The sequence below is a fragment of the Epinephelus moara genome, chromosome 11 (genome assembly GCF_006386435.1).
Source record: "Epinephelus moara isolate mb chromosome 11, YSFRI_EMoa_1.0, whole genome shotgun sequence".
NCBI lineage: Eukaryota > Metazoa > Chordata > Actinopteri > Perciformes > Serranidae > Epinephelus > Epinephelus moara.
The window spans coordinates 12,509,230-12,530,041 of NC_065516.1; the positions used below are offsets into that span (position 1 = coordinate 12,509,230).

At 40.6% G+C, this 20,812-nt stretch overlaps 1 protein-coding gene across 2 annotated transcripts in view; it reads left to right on the plus strand.

Moving 5' to 3' along the window:
- The window catches only part of gpr158a (G protein-coupled receptor 158a), a 100,344-nt gene that overhangs the window by 1,285 nt on the left and 78,247 nt on the right, over positions 1-20,812 (plus strand). For both annotated transcript variants that reach the window (XM_050056612.1, XM_050056613.1), the window contains exon 2: positions 20,605-20,710. In XM_050056612.1, coding sequence (XP_049912569.1) covers positions 20,605-20,710 — 106 coding nt within the window. The remainder of the gene's footprint in view (positions 1-20,604; positions 20,711-20,812) is intronic.

Below are 20,812 nucleotides of genomic sequence, written 5' to 3' on the forward strand. Positions count from 1 at the left end.
AATAACAACAAGCTCAGCAAAACATCAGGTTTGCCTTGTTATTAAAAGCATAGGTGTAGATTTCTGGGGGACACATGGGGAAACGTCCCTCTCAATATTTAGAATAAAGGCATTTGTCCCCTCTAATAAAGACACAAAAAATAACAGAGGACTTCTATTTTGACAAAATTAAAGAAATGTACACCATAAACTGATACAAAAAAAGCACAAATTCAGGGATGGATTACTGAACGGGTCTGCCAGGTAAAGGCTCAGGGGGCCAAAGTGTCAGGAGGCCTTACCTTGCAAAATACCAAACGTCAAATGAACATGTACCAACCAGGAATGAGAAAAAAGACAGAAAAAGCCCACAAAGAGATGCAAAGGAAGTGCAAATAGACACAAAATAACTACAAAAATGGGCAAAACAACCACATAAGACACAAAATTACCTTAAAGCAACCAAAACGACTGCATAAAACACACAAAACAACCACAAGGAACACACAAATCACCACAAAGAGATATTTAAAGACGCATAATAACTAGGAAGAGATGCAAAACCACCACTAAGTCTGCCTGTCTTACTCCTGTGTAGGAGAGGTGGTGGGGCCCTTTGCATATTTATGCCCAAGGGCCCATATGTCTCATTTTCCACCCATGCAAACAGTGGTGCATAAAAATTCACCGATATGCAGGAAATTAAGTGTTTGATGCTCACGCTCTCTGGTGGTGCACCTTCCAACCCCCTCCCCATTTCATATGTATTCCCTCCAATGTAAAAACCAAACCTACAACCTTCATTAAAGTGTTCATAAAGGCTGTATTACCTTAGCCTGCTTGTGTTACAAAACTCCATATGTATGAGAGAAAGATTTATGTCGACCGTAAGGTGAGTTCAGGTGGATTAAAGCACCACTACATCTCCAGCCTCGCATACATAAACCTGCCTCTCTCTCCTCCCCAAACATACCGCAGCTTCCCACCGGCCTCCCCCTTGTTACACCAGGGGGGTTTTCTTCCCTCCTCCAGTCTGACAAGGCGGCTGGGTGCTAAAAATAACCCTGGATGTTACTGGATGTAGCAGCGGTGGAAACCTCTGGCTACAGGCCCTAATTCATTTTTCAAAAACTCGCTCGGCTGCATGCTTTACTACTCAGGAAATGTCGTGTGCCCTTTCTTTTGAAGGAGGCTGCTAAATCTGCAATGAGTCAGAACCTTCCTGATGAGAGACAGCCAATTTTTTTTTTTTTAAAGAAGAACAGCAGCCAGCATCAGCCGATGAAGAAATGTTGAAATATGTGTGATATTTTGTACAATCCGTGTCCTGAAGCCACCTCTGCTGCAGCGCGCCTGTGTTAATGTGCCATGTTTATGCCATCAGTCCTGATGTGCACTTGAATTGTCAAGTGTTAAGGCTTCATATGATCCTGACCAACATCTTCCCAATGAATATTTAATCCAGATCACTAGTTGTGTGTGTACTGCCTTCGATGAATCTTTAATTGATACACTGGAGTCGCTCACAGGCAGGCACAGATTGCAAATGAGTCAAAACCTGCAGTGATCTACTGTAATAGGCTATCAGCTACCTGGTGTGAGCCCAGACTAAAGCCTCTCATGGCAGCCTCAGTCTCAGTCTGAAGAAATCTGATAGGAAATTAGCTTGTACACTCAACTGATGAGCAGTCACAGCTCCAGTTTATGTGTGAGGCCAAATCCTTTCATATTTGGTTTGCAGATTTTTCCAAATAATTGTGTCAGAGAAGCTTTTCTTCCACGGGCAAAGGAGCCGTTTTGCTTTCCATTTTCTCCTCTATTCGAGGCCTCCTCCATCAGATCGAAGGTGCGACATGCGTGGGCGTTTGGTATTGTTTAATGTCCCTGGAGAGTGCACTAAGAGAAACATCCCGCTGTGCTTCAAGGAGCAGGACAGCAACATCCATTCATGAATTTGTTTTCTCTACACAGGAAAAAGGTGACTGCAGCGCCGATCAAAATTAAGGACATTGTCACATTATCACACTTTGTCATCACTTCTGGTAACCTTACTGTAAATAATGCAGTTGGAGGTCCTTACTGTATAGATTGTATGGATTGCTTGGAGAAGTATTAGCCTACTCTGCACATAAGAGCGATGTAAATGTTTAAAGGAATTGTTTTGGGAAACACGCGTATTGACTGTCTTGCCTAGAGTAAAATGAGAATTGATACTCTCATGTGTGTACACTAAATATGAAGCTACCACCAGCAGCTGGTTAGCTTAGCAAAATGACTGGGAAAAAAAGGGGAGATAGCCAGTCTGACTAGTTTGTTAAAGACGCAGGATAAATCGTCTTGAGCTTTAGAGGAGCTGGTGGGTGGATTTTGTTACCGTTAGACAGCTAGCTGGAGAGTTAAATGAGACGATTATATATGGTTATGGTAGGGCTGGGTATCGCTACATGATGCCTTTAAGGTATTGAGCAAAATAACGCAGTAACAAATAGTATTGAAACTTCTCCAGCCAAACAATACCTGCATTTGAACTACAAGTGTTCTTTGATTCAATGTGACACATGATTGACCCACCGCTACAGCAGCTACAACCCATAGAGTCTGCTGTGTGGTAGCCTGGTCTCACTCCCAGTGCGTCAAAAATGCTGCTTGGGCAGTGGCCCTCAATGTCAGTTGTAGATGCACGATAATCCCTTTGGCATCCATATGAGATGTAACAGACTTCCAGCCAACTCCAATGTAAACCCATTCATTATTAGACGTTCAGAGCAACAGATGTAGTGTAGACTGCTTTAAACTTGAGAGTCATTCTAAATAGGTTCAAGTGTATTTCCTGTTGGACTTTTTGTTAATGGAGTAGCTGACAGGAAGTAAACAGGGACCAAAGCTGTTACCCCAGCAACAGAATAGCAAAGAAACGGTCCATTAAGAGTGTGAAAGTCCACTTAGGCGGACTGGTTCAGCAAGCACAGGACTTTGACCCAGGAGACCGATGTTTGTGTCCCATCAACTACAATCTTTCCCTAATCCTTAACCAAGTAGGCTAGTTCTGTTGCCTCAACCTACCCATCAAACTCCCACATCAAAATATCACAAGTAAGGCTCAGATCATGTCAGGTCGGACCAGTGCTTTTGATGGAGTTGGCAGTTCAGCATCCTGTTCAAAAGTATGGTTATACTACACGCCAGTCATGTCTGGAAAAATAAATGCATAAAATGTGAAAGGATCATTTCAAATAAAGGACTCCATTGGTATCAGTTTCACCTTAGGGTACTTGTATTGGTACTGCTAGCCCTATGTATGGTGCATATGAAGCTACCGTCAGCAGCCAGTTAACTTAGCTTAGCATAAAGACTGGAAGCAGAAGGAGGCAGCTAGCTTGGTATTAGCTTGTGCTGGACTCCAGAAAGTCGTGGCTCCTGGCCAAGAAATAGTCTGTCACATAACCTCTCATACAACCACAACTTATCATGTTTATGCTTTATGTTTTATGCTAAGCTAAGCTAACCATCTGTTGATTGCTTCATATTTAGTGTACAGATATTAGAGTGCTATTGCTTTTTAGCTAACACCAAAAACACACCAAGCAGCGATGAAGATCGGCTTGCTGCAGTAGTTACATTTTTCTGTGGCTGGGAGGCGTGTTCATGTGTTTCAGGCAGGAAGAAATTTTTGCAGCATAGGTCAACATGTCACAGGAGTCATAGGACTCTGTTTACTGATGGGCTGCTGTATTCTCTGGCCGCAACTTAAACTTAAACTGCCCTCAACTTTTAGTTTGGCTGAACTTTAACACAGAATCAAATAGCCAGAACTCGGAGCAGTAGCTGCAGGCCGCACTTTGCTGACACCACTGCTTGGTTTGTTTTCAACGTAGCTCTCTGCGGGACAGCAAATAGGTGGCTTTCCCAAAATATCAAACTGTTTCTTTTATGACTGAAACTCCGCCTTCATATGTGATGATGCCGTCTCTATCTTTCAGATTGATCCTCTGTGTAAATTTTACACATTTTTACAAAATTCAACAACCAAAAGCATGTTGTTCTTTGAATGGCCATTCATCAGAGTAGATCGCCATGCAGTTATGTTGCCATGTCGCCCACAAAACGCCTTAAAAACCTTGCTAGTTATATCTCTATGTATGGCTCTGCAATTCCAATGATGCTTACTCACTTATGCTTAGTCAGTCAGTCAGGCTTCCTCATTATATTGTCTCACAGAGTAAATAGCAGAATATTTCAGCCCACAAAAATTTCACCTTTGTCATGTCCTTTTTGCCATGCATCTTCCCTCTCTTAGTTTGTTCCCTAACAGCCATCTTTCAGACGCTCATATCAAGGTAGCAGGCGGCTCATCCTCCATCCTCCCTCTGCCTCAGCAGCACCCTGCCAGATAAGAAACAGGAGAGGAATGGATAATATAGCTGCCTCAGACATCGGCTCTCCTCCGCTTCCCCTCCAGATGAATACACAATCAATACAACAATGAATTAATAATGAAAGATGTAGAACAACAACACTGCAAGGCCATCTTGATTCCAGCCTTTTAATGCTTCAGTCACTTCCTGTTTGGCGTGATGATGTTGCGAGAGGCAAGGTGACTTGTTTTCATGCATTTGGCACATGGAAGTAAATACAGATTTAAAGCAGTTTTTTTTCTTTCTCCCATTTGTTTGTTGAACGCGCAGGTGCTAAACAACTAATGCGACTTGTTAGAGCTGGAGTGTGTGGACATGTGTTTGTGATAGATCGACCTGTTGTTTCCGTGAAGGTGTAAGAAATCGCACCTCTCACACTTCATCTCTTCTCTCTCCGTCTGTCTCTTCAGCTGCACTCGAGGCTCAGGGGAGGCAGCTTAGACCACACAGAGAGGGCTGGCTGTTTTCAAGCGTGCAGTGTGTGTATCGGAGTGTGTGTGCATGCCATTGTCGGAGGCTGAGACATTCTTCAGGATGATACGAAGCGTCCTAATTGGCAGATCACTCTGACTTCAGATACAAACTTGTAACTACACAGACACACAAATTCAAAAACTAGTTTCAGCAAACACACAAAGTGGGAATACACAGCAAGGAAGAGAAGGAGGTGGTGTATGTGTTAGGTGAGGACACACTGTACTTCAAATTCACCTTTCACAGCACAGACCTTAATTGCTTTGAGGCTGAAGCTCAGGCAGCAGCAGTATAATCAGGCAAACTAGTCAAAACTATCTACAAAGTAAAACCAAACTGTAAAGAAATATATCTTTATTGCCACATATTTCTCCAAAGGCCAAATAGGTTCTAATTAGATGGCAGGATGGTCTTCATTTACGCTTGGCTTAGCGCCCCATTTTGCTGTACAAGCAGCTAAAGTCTGGCTGCTGTGGGACGCCCAGCCGTCTAACAGAGTGGGAGGCCTCAAGCTCCAGGAGGAGCCGGCAGCATCTGCTTAGATGGACACCATCCACCAACAAATGGGAAGGAAACCCCACAATTCCCGAGGCCAAACACCATAATATATGATGAGATGAAAGAAAGCAGGAGAAAAAATCTGCATCCAAGAGGAAAATTATTAGACACTCGCAGCTAAGTCACTCGTAGAAATTAAGATGCTAAGTAAAACCATATAGGATTCCTTGGTTGGTCCCCATAGGAGAACCCATTTGGTTCCTCGTAAAACCTTTTATAAAGGTTCCAACTGGAACCCTTTCAAGGGTCCTACCAAGTACTCAACATAAAGGGTTGTGCATATAACCATTTGTCAAATATTCCCCATAGAACTCCCTGTCATCCCTTCTCCACCAACATGGAACAGGTTCTGCTCTGGTTCCCGCACCTAATTTGGAACCTTCAGAGTATTTTGACCAAAAATAAATTGGTATGGAACCTGAAAAGTTGGACCCCAGCTGCAACCATAAAATAGCAATTCGTTTTTAAACATGAAGTACGAACTGTGACAACATCAGTGGGCAAGTCATATTTTACAGGTTGGAACGAAAGGATGGAGAAGGCAACAATAAAGTGAAGTGACAAATTATCGGCCAAAATAAGATCATACAGTAGCAAAAAAGCAAATATCTGTATTAATAGAGCAGATGTTTGCAGATGATCAGTGCGATCTGCCATCTTGCTACTAGGGGTTGGGGAAAAGAAATCAAAACAACAGCATAACAATGGGATATTTTAGCATGGCAATATCGTATTGATACAGGAATGCCGATTTAAATATTATTTAAATTACTAATATTACAAATGCAAATTAACCTTCTGGCAGCTTATTAGAATAATAAGATCAATAGCTATACTCTGCTAGATACATTTTGCTGCAATAAAAATGAATGAAGTGAGATGAACAGACTGAGATCGATAAAACAGATGTTGACAAAGTTTTGCTTTGACGACATCATTTGTGTTTGAAAAAAGGTAATACATTGCAATATATAGCAATATATGTAATTGCAGTACCTACTGATGGAAACATAGGCTGGTTCCAAGCATTCTGTACAGAACCAGTTCAAGAACCAGAGTTAATTTGGTGGAAAAGGGATATGTGAGAGTTGCTGCAGAGAACCCCTCTATAGTGTAGTGGTTAAACCCAGAAATCTCTCTTGGGGTCCTATCCAGAACCTTTTAACCTACTAAGAATGCTAACATGAATCTACCTATAGGAGGTTCTACTGAGACTCCTTCTGTATTCCAAGGGTTTCATCAAGAACCCACCCAGGGGGGTCTAAAAATAGTAAGTCCGATGGTTCTGGGAAGAATCTCAGCCCTCCAGGAAGATCCCTTGTAGAGCCTTTATTTCTAAGAGTGTATTTAAAGGGCCAGTGTGTAATATTTGGCATGGTTTATTGTCAAATCTGAATCTGAATCTGAATATTCTACCCATTAATATGTTTATATAAGTGTATAATCGCTATAAAATAAAATTTGTTTGGTTTTCATAGCCTTATAATTATGCTTTTATATATATATATATGTAGCAAGGGCCTTGCTTCAGAGAGGTCGCCATCTTGCGCCGCCATGTATATACGGCAGACCGAGCAGACAATCCAGCCAGCCAGAGAACGCGTTTTGCGTGTATAAATAAACCAACGAAGACAGCGGAAGGAAGGAAGAAGGAGGAGGAAACAGCAGAGAGTGTTAGTAGTTCGTCGACAGAGAGTAGTGAAAAGTTTTTTTTAGTTATAAAGTTTGCGAATGGACCACACTTACCATGCAACAGGAGAGAATGAACCCGAACCGTCATCTGCGAGGAAAAGAAGACGCAACTTTACTCCTTGCGATGCACTCTCTGCGGCGCTTTCCCTCATGATGATATATCTCCCCAACGATGGTAGCACCGAATCCCATTCTGTGCAGCAAAATGGGAGCGGATAGCACCGAATCCCATTCTGTGCAGCAAAATGGGAGCGGAGGATTTAGCCTCTCTTCTCGCCCGCTCAGTATCCAAGTTCCTCATCTGTATGCTCCGGCTCAAACAGGTATGGCTCTGGGTCTGTGTCCGCTACAAGAAACTCTTCAAAATCGCGTTCAAAGTCGTCCATTGCAGCTACTATAGTCCAGAGATATTGCTAGGCTAAATAAACAGCTGAGCTCTGTTTACAGGCTACGCTGTCAGTCAGTGTGCGGGCTGGAGATTGGCGGAGCAGGGAGGGGAGGGGGTGCCCGCTAGGTATCGTAAACGAGAATGTGTGTATGGAGTGTGTGTGTTACGCCAAACGAGAATGTGTGTATGGAGTGTGTGTGTTACGCCAGAAGAGTCAGAGTTTGGAACGGAGTCTTTTACCCCCTGGAGTGTTACTGGAGTTTTTGGAGTGCTCAAATAAACTGGCCTTTTCCCCGAACGCTCCTCTGGTCTCCTGCTCGTGAGGGATTCATTACAATATCGTAACATGGTTTAGATTTCTAAATAAACATTCACCTCATCGCTAGACAGAACTACTGAAAAACTCATGTCTGCGCAAGGGTTTTTGTCCCTACGAGGCCACCGTCATTTACCCGACGGGAGGGGTGAGCGAGTGAGCCCTGCAATCTAGAATTTGACCACTGATGTCACTGTTTTCAACGGTTTTCAACCCATTTTACACAGTGGCCCTTTAAGAGCAGGAAGCTTTCTTGCCCAGTAAAGATGTAAGAATGTTGAAATCATAAGTGCACCTGGAATGAGTCTAACCTTGTAGATTTTCCACTGAGTGCAACCTAAAGCAAATGGGGGTTAAAGATCCCTAAGGTGCCGCTTCTTCCACTGTTGACGTCACTGGGACTCCGCTGCCTGTCAATACGATGCCTTCAGCCAGTAAATGTCATTGCTACAGAAAATCCAAATACCAGCCTCTTTGGCTTTCTGTAAAGAGATATTATATTCCTAATAATACTGCTAATGATGGGAATAATCTCAGTGATTTTGATGCTATTATGGTGATGTAATTCCTCTCAAAGGATTATAAATCTGTAATGTTGTTACTGTACTACTAATCTGGAGGCCTCAGGGTGGACAACAGAGTGGTTTGTTGCGTTGGAAAAGTTTGCAGTTGCAAAATATGGAAAAGGAATTAAGCTTTTTTCAAGTTTTGTGCATTTGTGGACAAAAGGTGTCGTCAAAAATACTAGAAGCTTCCTTTTAAACACAGCCCAGTCACCAGTAGAAAATGTTGGCACTGTACATTTCTGCAAACCACAAACATTTGTACATTTCATACGTATCATACAAACATTTCATAAGTGAAATAGCATATGAGCTGATTTTGACTTGGGGAGGTTGGGGGGGGTTGGGATGGACTGTTGGCTAGGCAAGGTGCCTGCCAAGCTGCAGACCACTACAGCCACCTTTCAAGACCAACAGACAACAAAACTAGTTGTGTTCTACTGAGTTATTGCTGCATTTCCAGCGGCTATTTAGCTAACAGACGTGGGTATTTTTTAGCAACCTGTCAATGTTTTTCCAGCTGGCAGAGTGGCATGAAAAGTGATTGTTTTTAACCAAGACATCTCTTTTTTCCTGCACGGATAGTGCCATGAAAAGCAGTTGTTCCTTACAGAGACATTGCTGGGATAGTGGCATGAAAAACGGTTGTTTTAAAAAGACAGCGCTACGTTTCCTGTTGGTATAATGTCATGAAAAACAGTTGTTTTTTACCGAGACATCGCTTCATTTCCGGCCATAATAGTACCTCAAAAAGTGGTTGTTTTTTGCTGAGAAATTGCTGTGTTTCCTGCTGAGATGGTGCCACCAGATGGAGGTATTTTAAGCCAAATCCTGAGCTTACTCACCATGATCAAATGGTTTTAGTGCCTAAACATAACAACATGTTAACCACAGTGTTATTGAAATATAAAGAGGTAGGTATGGTTTTATTTAATCTGCTTGATAATAACATACAGATGTGACATATCTGCAGTTTGCAGAAACATACAATGTCAACATTTATTCTGGCAATTGGGTTGGTTTAACGTCGTCCTTTCATGCATATTTTTAGTTACTGACTCATAATAAATATATAACAGTTATAAAGGAGGACAAGCACTCAAGGAAAATAGCCAAGTTAAAAGGCATTTTGCAGCATACAGACATCTGAATACATAAAAAGTGCTGTAATCTGGCAGATATCCCTTTGTCCTTTTGTTCAGTTAGTGTATCTTGTTATAATATTTCCACAGAGTGATTGTAACAGTTTCATCTTGTCCTTTTTTACCCTGCAGCTGTCTGCAATATTGCAAAATGTAGAAGCAAAGTAATTTGAATGTAATTTAAATTTGCAAAGTGTCAGAATAACGTTGGATAATTTAGTATTGTTTGTTGCATGAATTGTAAGATGAAGTCACCAATTTTAAGAACATTACAGAATGATATTGGTGGAAACACCAAGGGAAAGTGCTATTTGTTCAAAATTGTGCTTTAGGTTTTTTTTCTTTTTTAGAATTAAACTCTTTCTTTAGATATAGTTTGTCACCATTTACAGTCAGACTATCAATCAGCTTATGCCCTCCTCACAACTGTCAGCTTTCCTTTGTCAGCAGCTCAAATTATTGAGCGATCTTCCAACTTGGTGTCTAGTCTTCAGAGGAGTGCTTTTAATGACAAGAGTGTCAAGAGTCCAGAAGTGCCAGCTTTCAAAAAAATAATAAAAAAACAAGTCTTTATTCGCTTTCTGTGACAGCTGCTTCGCCACAGGCGCTGTGTCTTTTTTTGATTACCAGTGACAGAACTCAATAAAATGACCCAGGTTGCACTGAAACGCTGGTAGACAAGCAGCATCCTGCCCAGCGGCTACACTCACATTAGCTTCTGCTCGTCCTGTCAGCTTAATGCATTTCCATCACATAAGAGACATTTTCCTTGGGAAGGCCGCACAGTTCTTGCATTGTGATTGTTCCACGACATAATGCATGAACTGTGCCCTTCTAAAAAGGACAGCAATGTGTTCTTGTCAAGACACTGGGCCAGGAGAAATGTGCATGCAAGTTCATCTGGGCGTGCAAGACTCCTGGCTACATGGACAAGCTAAAAGATAATGTTGAAGCTTGTGCCAGTCTTCCATGTTCTCCTCTCCTTTATATTCTTGATTTATCTGCAGACAGTCGATGTAGCTGGAGACGTCAGAGCTTATTTCTTTTGCTTTGGAGGAAACATCCGGATGCTCTTCATTTTGGTGCAAATATAGGCAAGATATAAAAAACACTCCTACGGCATTTACATTAAAAACTGCCCAGTAAACAATTAGTCTTAAAATATTTTTTTGCATACGACTCTGTATCAGTTTTTATGTCCATAAGTTGTCCTTAATTCACACAGTGATATTATTTATCATACCGATATTATTTATTCTAATATTATTAACTGTTTTTGTTTGTTTGTTTTGTTTTGTTTTTCAATACAGCTAGCTATTTCGTCTGACTTTTTTTTTTTTTTTTTAAAGTACTGTGGTCAGCATCTTTGCATGAAATGTGCTACAAAGATAAAGCCATCAAATGTCAGATCTTCTATATTAAATATGTGTCAGAATAAAAGATTGACGTGCAGTCAGCCTACGGTCAGATTGTGATCATTTGGGCTTCTTTTTGTATCATTTGGACGAAAAGTTAGACTTTATTCCAGTGAATCTCACATGAGTAATATGCTTGAGATTTACATGGCACAGTGTCATCTCAGCTCCACTGGCAATAGTCAATAGCCTAACTGATGACTGTCAAAACCAAATGTGGTTCCAGTTTATTACAAGTAATTTGAAACTTCCCACTATTGTTCTGTTATAAACAACGTGGAAACGCTTCTATTCATATGAGTGAAAACCTTTTATGTTTAATGTAATTTTATCTAAAATACTATTTTATTTCTCCTATTATTTATTAGTATAATTAGTTACAAACATTTTTGAACACACAAATATACTAGGCTATTTATTTTGTTTTTCATATGATAGGATGTACTCTAGCCTCTGATTGGGCTAAAACTACTTTTTGTCAATGAAATCTGGCAACACTGCCCACAGTTTGGATGGATTTACTGGACAACAACAGCTATCCTAACTTTATCTTATATTTCTAAATGTAAAGTTAGCAGCGTCTAGCTAGCAGCTAAGACAAGAAAACGTGTAGACAACCTTCCAGCTACTAGACAGGCGAATTCCTCCTTATTTTGCACCAGCTAGCTGCCTTTAGCATCTCTGCTAAGCTAATGCACCTTGGACCAGTCTCCTTCCATCCAGACGAAATTTATACTGGCCCTCTGTCAACTTTTGGTAAGACAACAAATACGCTGACATTTAAGTACATCACTGGCACAGTACTTTTTAGCATTAGAAAAGTGCATTACTCCTTGTTTGCTGGTGGCTAGCAGCCTCAGCTAACCTGTAGCATCTATGCTTAGCTAACACATCTTGGACCAGTCTGTCCACTTAGCCCACAGAAACAAAAATTATACCGGCCTTAAGTCAAACTCTAGGTAAGACAACAAACAAGCTGACCTTTAAATACATCACTGCTACAGTGCTTTATAGTATGAGAAAAGTGTATTTCTCCTGGTTTGTTGTTGGCTAGCAGCTCAGTGTTAGTTTAGCTCCTATGCTAAGCAGCCATCTTGTCAAACTCTTGCTAAGACATCAAACAAGCAGACCTGTTAGTACATTACTAGCCAGCACATTTTGTGCAAAATGTTAATTGACTTAATAACAGCAAAACTATATACTATATAAGTATTCACTAAAAAAAAATGTATCTGTTTTTAAAGTAAAAGAGTCACAGTTTTGTGCAGGGATGTGCACAACCACGCTAGGTTGGAACATTTAATGCTTGTATTTGAAAAAAAAAAAGGTTTATGTAAATGATATTGCATATGGAAAGCACTAAAAACGATTAGCTACATCGCTCATATCAGCCTCATGTTATCACTCTGTAGTCTTCACTGAGAGATAGCTAATAATAGCTGTTAATAGAATAGATTCTCATGCAGCGCTTGAGCTGGTATTAGTCTTAATCCGTTCACTGCACTTGTTTTACCACATCTCCGTGCCAATGGATTTATTATGAAATTAACTATGACCAAAATGAATATGAATATGTCTAATATAATATGAATGTGTCTCTTCTGTGCAGCGATTACTTGAAATGCAGACTTAACCACAGCCTCCTGCTCTGTACAGAGTGGCTAAATGGGCAAATCAATCTCAGAGACCATTTTCTGGGCCTGAATAGAGACATACAGCTCAAAGCATATAGGCCTGACATTCAGTATTCATTCATGAATACATCAAAGACTGACTTGTAACAGAGGGCACATGAAGACCCTCATTGCAAGAATGTTTTGGTGAATGTCCTTTTTTAAGCCCATAGGCAATTACCCAGATATATTGTATCTACGGTCAACTTCATAATGCTGGGGCTAACATTAGAACAGTCTGACTGGTCTGTCAGAAAAGACCAGAGCCCCTGCTGGTGGGATGCTCCTCTCTTTACTGGCCTGGCCTTTAGACCCACAAAGAATGGAGGATGAAAGGAGAGGGCACTCTGTATCCTGGGGCACCACTATCTCCTGCTCTCTGTGATAATCCCGTCTTTATGCCTGAGGGCCTTGATGGCCACCATGATGCTTTTGCTTCACATTTTTCATAGCCACTCTCAGTTTAAAATGTTCTTTGTGCTGAATGCATCTTCAGTTGCTGTTTCTGTTTTAGACCCAGCCCCACAATTTTTTTCACAAGCTATTTAATACACCATATGTCCACTTTGGCTGGGATGCTAAAGATTGCCTGGAGAGTTGGAGGAGAAAAAGGAGGCGATTGTGGAGGAAAAAAGGAGAAAACATGCTATTTTATTCTTTGTATAGACTCAATTTTATAAGCAAAACCCAAGCAAATGGTAGTGCTTGAGCTGCCAGTGAAAAAGACATTTTGATGAATCCTACATCCTGTTCTTGTGCTGTGTGCGTTTCAGTGAACTCTCTCCAACCCTTATTACATACAGGAGAATTGAAACGGAGGTAATTTCTCAGCAAAACAACCAGCAGTGCAGCGAGAAAAAAGTGAGGTCAGTTTGCCCCAAGGCAGGACCGGAGCAGCAGTTATTAATAACATAAGTACAGGCAACGTGAGCAGTGCACTCGCTTTGTGTCCACTGGGAGCTGGTTTTAGTAAACCAGCTCCTATACACCTGGAGAACATGCCACACCAGCAGTATTCATAAGTGTGTGTGGGTGTGTGTGTGTGTGTGTGTGTGTATGCCTAAGAAAGAGAACACTAAATGGACAGACAGAATTCTGGCCTCTCAGTGATGTCAATAATTGTATGTTATGTATAAACCGTATAAAAGTAATGGATGTAGCCACTGTGATGTCACCCAATGGTTTGTGGACTCCCATTTTGAAGCCTTGAATATGACATATATATACATATCTGGACCAGAGGCTGGAGCTGTGGAGTAGCAAGGGTCGGATCATAGTGAGAACCCAAGGGCACTGTCTGCAAGACAGGCTGACTTAAAGCGGGCAGTCCCTTAATTATTTGTAACCTTAAGCCTTGGTAACATAATGGGGGAATTAAACATTCAACCCTCTGTACAGTTGTCATGAACAGGGGAATTGGCTGTAGGAACCAAAACTGTTTTTGTACCAGCCATAAACATGTATATTGTTGCTGTAAAGTTGGCCATATTGGGGTCTTTGCGGAGGGACCCGCTTCTGGCGCCAGCCTCAAGTGGCCATTCCAGGAACTGCAGTTTTTGGCACTTAACTTTGGCTTCATTTTTCTGCCCTGGAGGTTGCCTCTTGATGTTATGTAATGGCTAAATTATTGATAGGTATTGAGATGTTTTTATTGCTACATTGTCAATATTTAAAAAGAATTGAAGCCATTTTTAAGCCAGTTGGTTGGCTAGTCCACAAAAAAAATTCCCTTTGATGGCTACAACTTTTGCCTTGGTAGGCTGAAATTTGGCATGAAGGTTAAGTGTGAAGTTGTATGTTTGTGGATGGATGCATGTATATGGTCTCAACTATTGGGAATTTGCATTTGTTTGACATGGTGAGATGTCAGTGCTGTTAGTGGCTACAGTTGCTGACCAAACAAGCAATGATCGGCTATGAGCTGTGGAGCTCACAATAGATACATTTATACATAATGGTTCACATTTGTGATCCACATATTAGATGTATGGTTTTTGCGTTTTATTCACCATGGAGCTTTTATTTATCTTACTCATCATACTCGGGCGGAGCGTACGCGGAACGGACTCCGCGGAGGTCCACTTCCACGAGGTCTGCCATGTTATTCTACAGTAGCCCAGCACGTGTCAGTCAGTTCCTCTGCACGCTTCACACACACGATAGAAGTCTCAGTTAGTTGCAATCTGCAAGCTCACCAACAGATGCCACTAAATCCCACATGTGAGACCTTTAAATTACCACAACTAGGGAGTTTTTGTCTATGATAATACATTCAGAGGTGTGCTGCTGATATATGAAAACAATGGAGACTGAAGAATGCTGTAAAAATGCTGCACACCTTAATGTGTAACAGGTGTGTTGGAGGGCAGCAGAATTTGAATACTGCTCATTTACTGGTTTATTTTACATTCATTTCATGAGAAGTTTAGGTCTTTAGGAGTTATTATTTGTCATTGTGTGTATCAGAACCCCTCAGAGTCTATTATTGTAGTGCTTATACCATGACCATGCCAAAAAATAAGCTGTGTTAAAAATTGTCATCCAAGTTTGTAGTCAGTTTAAGCCATGTTTAGGTCTGTTTCACTAGTGAGCATTAGCTGATAATATGACAAAAAGCCATAGCACTGCTGCTATGAATTACTTGGATTTTAATGTACATTTCCAAGGTCAAACTTTACCGTTTTTACACTGTCTTTTAATGCAGTTTTGACAGATATCTGGCAGCCAATCAGAAACAAGTGTTTTCCATTTTATTATAAAAAGATACAAGACTGTGGAACAAACCGTTGACCTGTCACAGCAGAGAAAGCACAGATGAGGTGTAACCAGGAACACTAATTACACCTCCGGTCTATTTCAGTATCCCACTACACCATGCCAACCAGAGCAATGTGATTACTGTTATTACACACCTGTGTGTTTTTTTTTTGCTGTGACATGTCAAAATGTGCGCTGTTAAAAAGGCCTAATATAGATCAGTAGTGAGTTTTAAGTGTTTGTCACAGTCACAGTTTTTGGTGCTTTCTGCCATCTCTTCTGTAATTACAGAAAACTGGAACTCTTTCTTCCCCAAAGTGATAAAGCGACACTGACAACACCCTCTGCCACTTTCTGCCTTTGTGTGATGTTTAGCTAAGTTACCACAAGAGGATGCTTTGACTGGGGCGTTACTATGGAAACCAAAACTGAGCAGTAGATGGGACAAGGTGTTAACATGCCTCGGTGTCCCAGCTAATATCTGCATTGTCTTTTTGTTGAATTTTTTTCTAACACTTAGGATATAATCTTGGCATTTACATTTCTCAACCTGAGAGAAAAGATGGAATATTCTAGATAAGAATTCAAAATTCAGTATGTAAATTAATCTGGTGTCAGTCAATAAGCACCTTTTTCTGTTGATGAGGTTTGAGTTGGTGCTGTTGGGGCATTTTTCATGGCCTTTTCAGTTATGGCTGCTATCGCTGGTCATGCTAACTGCAAAGTTCTTTGCCATTTCTAGGGCATTTTTCATACATGGTATGACTGATTCATACAGTGCCCGAGTATGATTGCCTCCCCTCTCCACTACTCCGATGCTTTGCTTTCACATTAGTAACATTGTTCCTTACCTGAGTACACTTGCATCATCATCATCTACGTGACATTTTTGTTGTGCTGAAGTGTAGAAAAGGGCACCACAGACACACACTGCTTCCTCCTCCTGCTGGAGCTACGGCTGCAGGAGACTGTTTCATAACCGGTGAAAAACTCTGGTTACGTTAAATAGCTAACCCTAACCACCTTTTCAAGTGGACTTGGGGACAGACCGGACTTTGGGGTCAAGTCAGATCCAGATTGGGTTTATAAACCCACCTCCTAATAATTTCCTAGACAGTTTCCTTGAAGGAACTTTGTATTTTGGTGCAAGTTATGGAGACAGAGTTTTGAGATTTGTGTTGACTTGGTATGCAGTCGTTGAGATAAATAGTTTAGATTTTTTTAAGATTATTTTCCTCTCGAAAAAAGACCATTTACACAATAATTAACGGGAATATAGACAGCAGATCATAACATGTTTAATAGCTCTAGTAAAACTTTTTTTTTTCTCATACCACACATTATGGCATGTTTTTGTCTTGTATTTTGCTCTTTGCATCACTACTTTACAAGCTGAGTACAAAATAACCATTCATTGGGGAGTCAAACAATGTTCATCTGCACACACTGTGATGACACAGTGTGTGCAGATGAACATTGTTTATCTGCACACACTGTGATGACACACAGCTGGTTGAATATCAGCAAAGTTTCCCTGCTTCCCTTCACTGGTTCCTGTACTGTTATAATCATTAAAAAGTTTACATTCAGAAGGCCATATCCTCAGTAGCTAGCTAGCTAACCCTACACTTTTCAGGGTTTGATTTTGGTTTTGGAACAGGGGATTTTGGTTTTGGAACAGGGAAGAAACGTATATCTTTTTCCAACCTCTCCACGTAACGAGTATCATTAACACACGACGTGCTCCACGCACAACATTTAGCTCCAAATCCACAAAACCAATCTGAGACGACTGCATTAGAGTCAATGGAGCACAGCTGTGTTGTTCTCAGACCCTGGTCTGAGCCGGCCTGATGCTCGTCTGGGGTCGAGACTTTGTTAAGGGTCAATTGCGTTGCTAAAATCTGAATATTCACAAGCCATTTGGCCGGTGGACATACAAGTGTACAGATAGCTCTATTCAGTAATATGATTTAAAAAAAAATCCATAGGATTGTACCTTTCCCATACCAAGCCCTTAACAGCTATTGTACAGTACATGTGTTTGGTGTACAAAATCCTCTTACTCATTCATCAAAACTGCCAGAAGAGTAGTATGAGTGCTGTTCATTTAAGAACATATCACAGGTAACATTGTCCTCAATTAAAATCTTGCTGAGAACACAGAGGGCTCTTTAACAAAGTGGCACCGGGGGCAAAATGCGTTAATAATACAAATCATAGCATTCTAACAGGAGCCTTATTACCCAATGATCACTGGTAGAAATTTATACATTTACTCTAAAGGGGAAATCAACCCTGAAACAAAGGTGACATTTATCCTCACTACAGCTCAGGCTAGAAATTGGAAAACCAAAGTTAGTACGCTGTGCACTTTGCTTTTCTCTTTTCTGTCTGTTAATCCTTTAACAAAATAAAACCCATGTGAATGTCAATGCTCAAACAAACAGTTAAAGGTTATTACAAAGTCAGTCACTGATATATTGTCAGTGAAGCAGCTCCAGGTTTTGCCTGATTAAACAGACACTGATAGAGCTGTTCGCTTTGGAGGAGAGTTGTGTATTTTTTTCATACTGATCAAACTCTCTGATGATATGGTTGTTGATTTTTGTTGAAAACTACCTAAGAATATCCGTTTTTTCCTCCTTTTGCATCAGTTGTTTATGCAAATTGCGTGCATGTGTATGTGAAATGTCTTGTTTAGTGTTTGCACATTATCTTGGTGTCATGCCACTCATCCTGCCCGCCTATAACTCTAGAGTATGTCTTCTACAAAGTTTAAAGCCAGTATGGATTTTGTAACAACACTTAGCCTCAGGCTGCGCTCCATTTTTAAGCCTGCTGGGAGGGAAAGCCTGTACGTGGGCTGGGGTCGCCAAGAGACAGTTCAGGGGTTCTTGCTGAACTGCATATGTCTGAGAAGTGTATTTAACAAACTGAATAAAACAGGGATCTAGTGTATACTTGCTTGTTTTTCTCGTATACCCATATGTGCTGTATTCGGCCATTGGTTTGTCCTGTGTGCTGCAGCTGTCAGGTAGAAAAGACATATGCCACACCAGTGAAAGGACGGTCAGAATCAGAGAGACTGACCTTCAGAATCACAGACGCTGACCTACTCTTCATAGAGCTTTAGGCAGCTAAGTAAGTGTAAATCCTCGGCAGCCCCATTAGAAATTCCTGCCTGGCTCAGCTGGCCGAAACGGAGCAAAGACTCAAGCCTTTCCAAGCTACCGTTGCTGAGTGTTTTGTTGTGTTAAGTGATCTATCGGCAGTTTATCGTCTCCCTGTCAGGCTGAGTTTCAGCTGAGCAGGAAGAGAGGAGATTAAGATGTGGACACATTTTCTTTCTGTTTTCCAAAAAGCACATTTGTTTTACAGTTTAAACAGTTCCTTACCAATACATATTATTTTCAAAATTTGCATTATAGCCTATTATGTTACATGTGTGGTTTGAAAATAATTAAATTAATAAATTACATTAGTGTACATGAATAGTTCAGAACAAGGGTTTTCCAAGTGTGACACTGCCCCCATCCTCTTGGGGGCAGTATAAACAGGAAGTGTAATGTTGTCATGGAGTCAGTCAGCTGTGGGCTCCAACTTGAGCCCCCATTTTTTTTTGTATATTTGTTTACATGTTGTGAAATTGGCACCGTAAAAACCATGTTGAATTAACTTAATTAGCAGCTCCTGTTTGTGTATCCATGGATACAGACAACTATCACTGGATTACTTACGATTTCTATGATTTATTAACATTTATTTGTAGTGGATGTTCATTGCAATGATGTCCTCAGAAAGTGTAAGTCACACTGAATCTAAAATTATGTGTGTTGTGTCTGTGTGTTTAGCTCTTCCAGTTTGAAAGTCTCTGGTTTAGACAATACTTAACCTTACATTGTGGCATAAACATGACTAAAATGAATGATAATTCCTACTCTTAAACAAGGGCAGGGCATTGTTTAGATTTACGATACCAGTGCCAGTACAAGTACCCTTAAAGTGATACCGATTCTAACCGAGGACTTTATTTGACACCTTTGTTTTACACCCATCTTCACCTTCACCAATTTCACCAAAACACAGACTGTATGGGTTGTAGCTGCTGCTGTAGTGGGTTAATCACATTGCAATAAATTGTAGGTGCTCATAGTGCTTGGCTGCAAGCAAACCATACAAATAGTCTTTTTTTTTAAGAGCTAGGTACAAAAAGGAGTAAACGCAGGTATCATTTGACTGGAGAAGTTGTAATACTACTTGGCACTGGGGTATTTTGGTCAATACATGAAAGGCGTTGAGTACTGATACCCAGCCCTATTTTTAACTACACAAATACAAATATTAGCTTTCTCTTTTTGTCAATATGGTTTATTGACTTTGGATAAGGTGCTGTATGTGGATGGTGTTTTCCCTCCTCGTATCTGGCCTCATTTCTTTGTTTAAATGCCTGCACTGGATATTATATTGTAGTAATTCTTGTTAACATGAGCACCAATGTTAGAAGTTGTAGAAGTGGGATCTTTGATTGTTACATTGAATAGTTGTATTGAGTTTCTTAAGAATGTGTCAGTAGTTTTAGAGAATTCTTCAGATTTTTTTACTTTGGCTGGGCAATACAAGAAAATACCAAGTAGTTCCAGGGTCAGAAAGGGAGATAAATATATCACTATTTATGGGGTGAATGCTATATTAATATGCTACTAAAAAAAAAATCTAATAACCACATTGTGATTTGCTTAATATGAGTTTTTTTTACTCTTCCCTGTTAATTACTTAATTACATGCATGTTTAAACACAAGACAGTTTTTAATGGTAAATAATAAATGTTCATTATGTGAATTCTCTGAACTAACGAGGTGATAGCTGTGTGCTTGCTCACAACAGCAGCAGAGACGCACGTACTGCAGCAATAAGAAGAGTGCACATGTGCCCAGGATGTGCTAGATCCATTTTTAATTTGTATCGATCATATTGACTCAAAACAAGACTTTGTATCTGTAGTATCGACACTTTGGGACTCGATCTATTATTGACATCCAATCATTTATTTATCAGCATCTATCAAATTTATTTTAACAGTTAGTTTTGTTAAGTTCCTAAAAAAGAAAAAAAAATCACTGTCATTTCCCCAAATTTTTAGAGGATAGGACAAATGCAGTATTCCTCACTTTGCACTGACACACTTAATTCCTCAACAGCTGGGTTAATGGTGTCCTCCTGTCTTGCAGGGGCGTGGTGAGAGTGGACATTAATCTGCAGGATGTTGATATCGACCAGTGCTCCACTGACGGCTGGTTTGCTGGAACTCATCGATGCAACCTGACCACTATGGAGGTGAGTGTGCCGAACATGCGGATTAGACAGAAGATTGATTCGCTCTGGAAAACTGAAGTGTAACGTACACGCATTTAGTCACATCTCCACAAGGCACTCGAC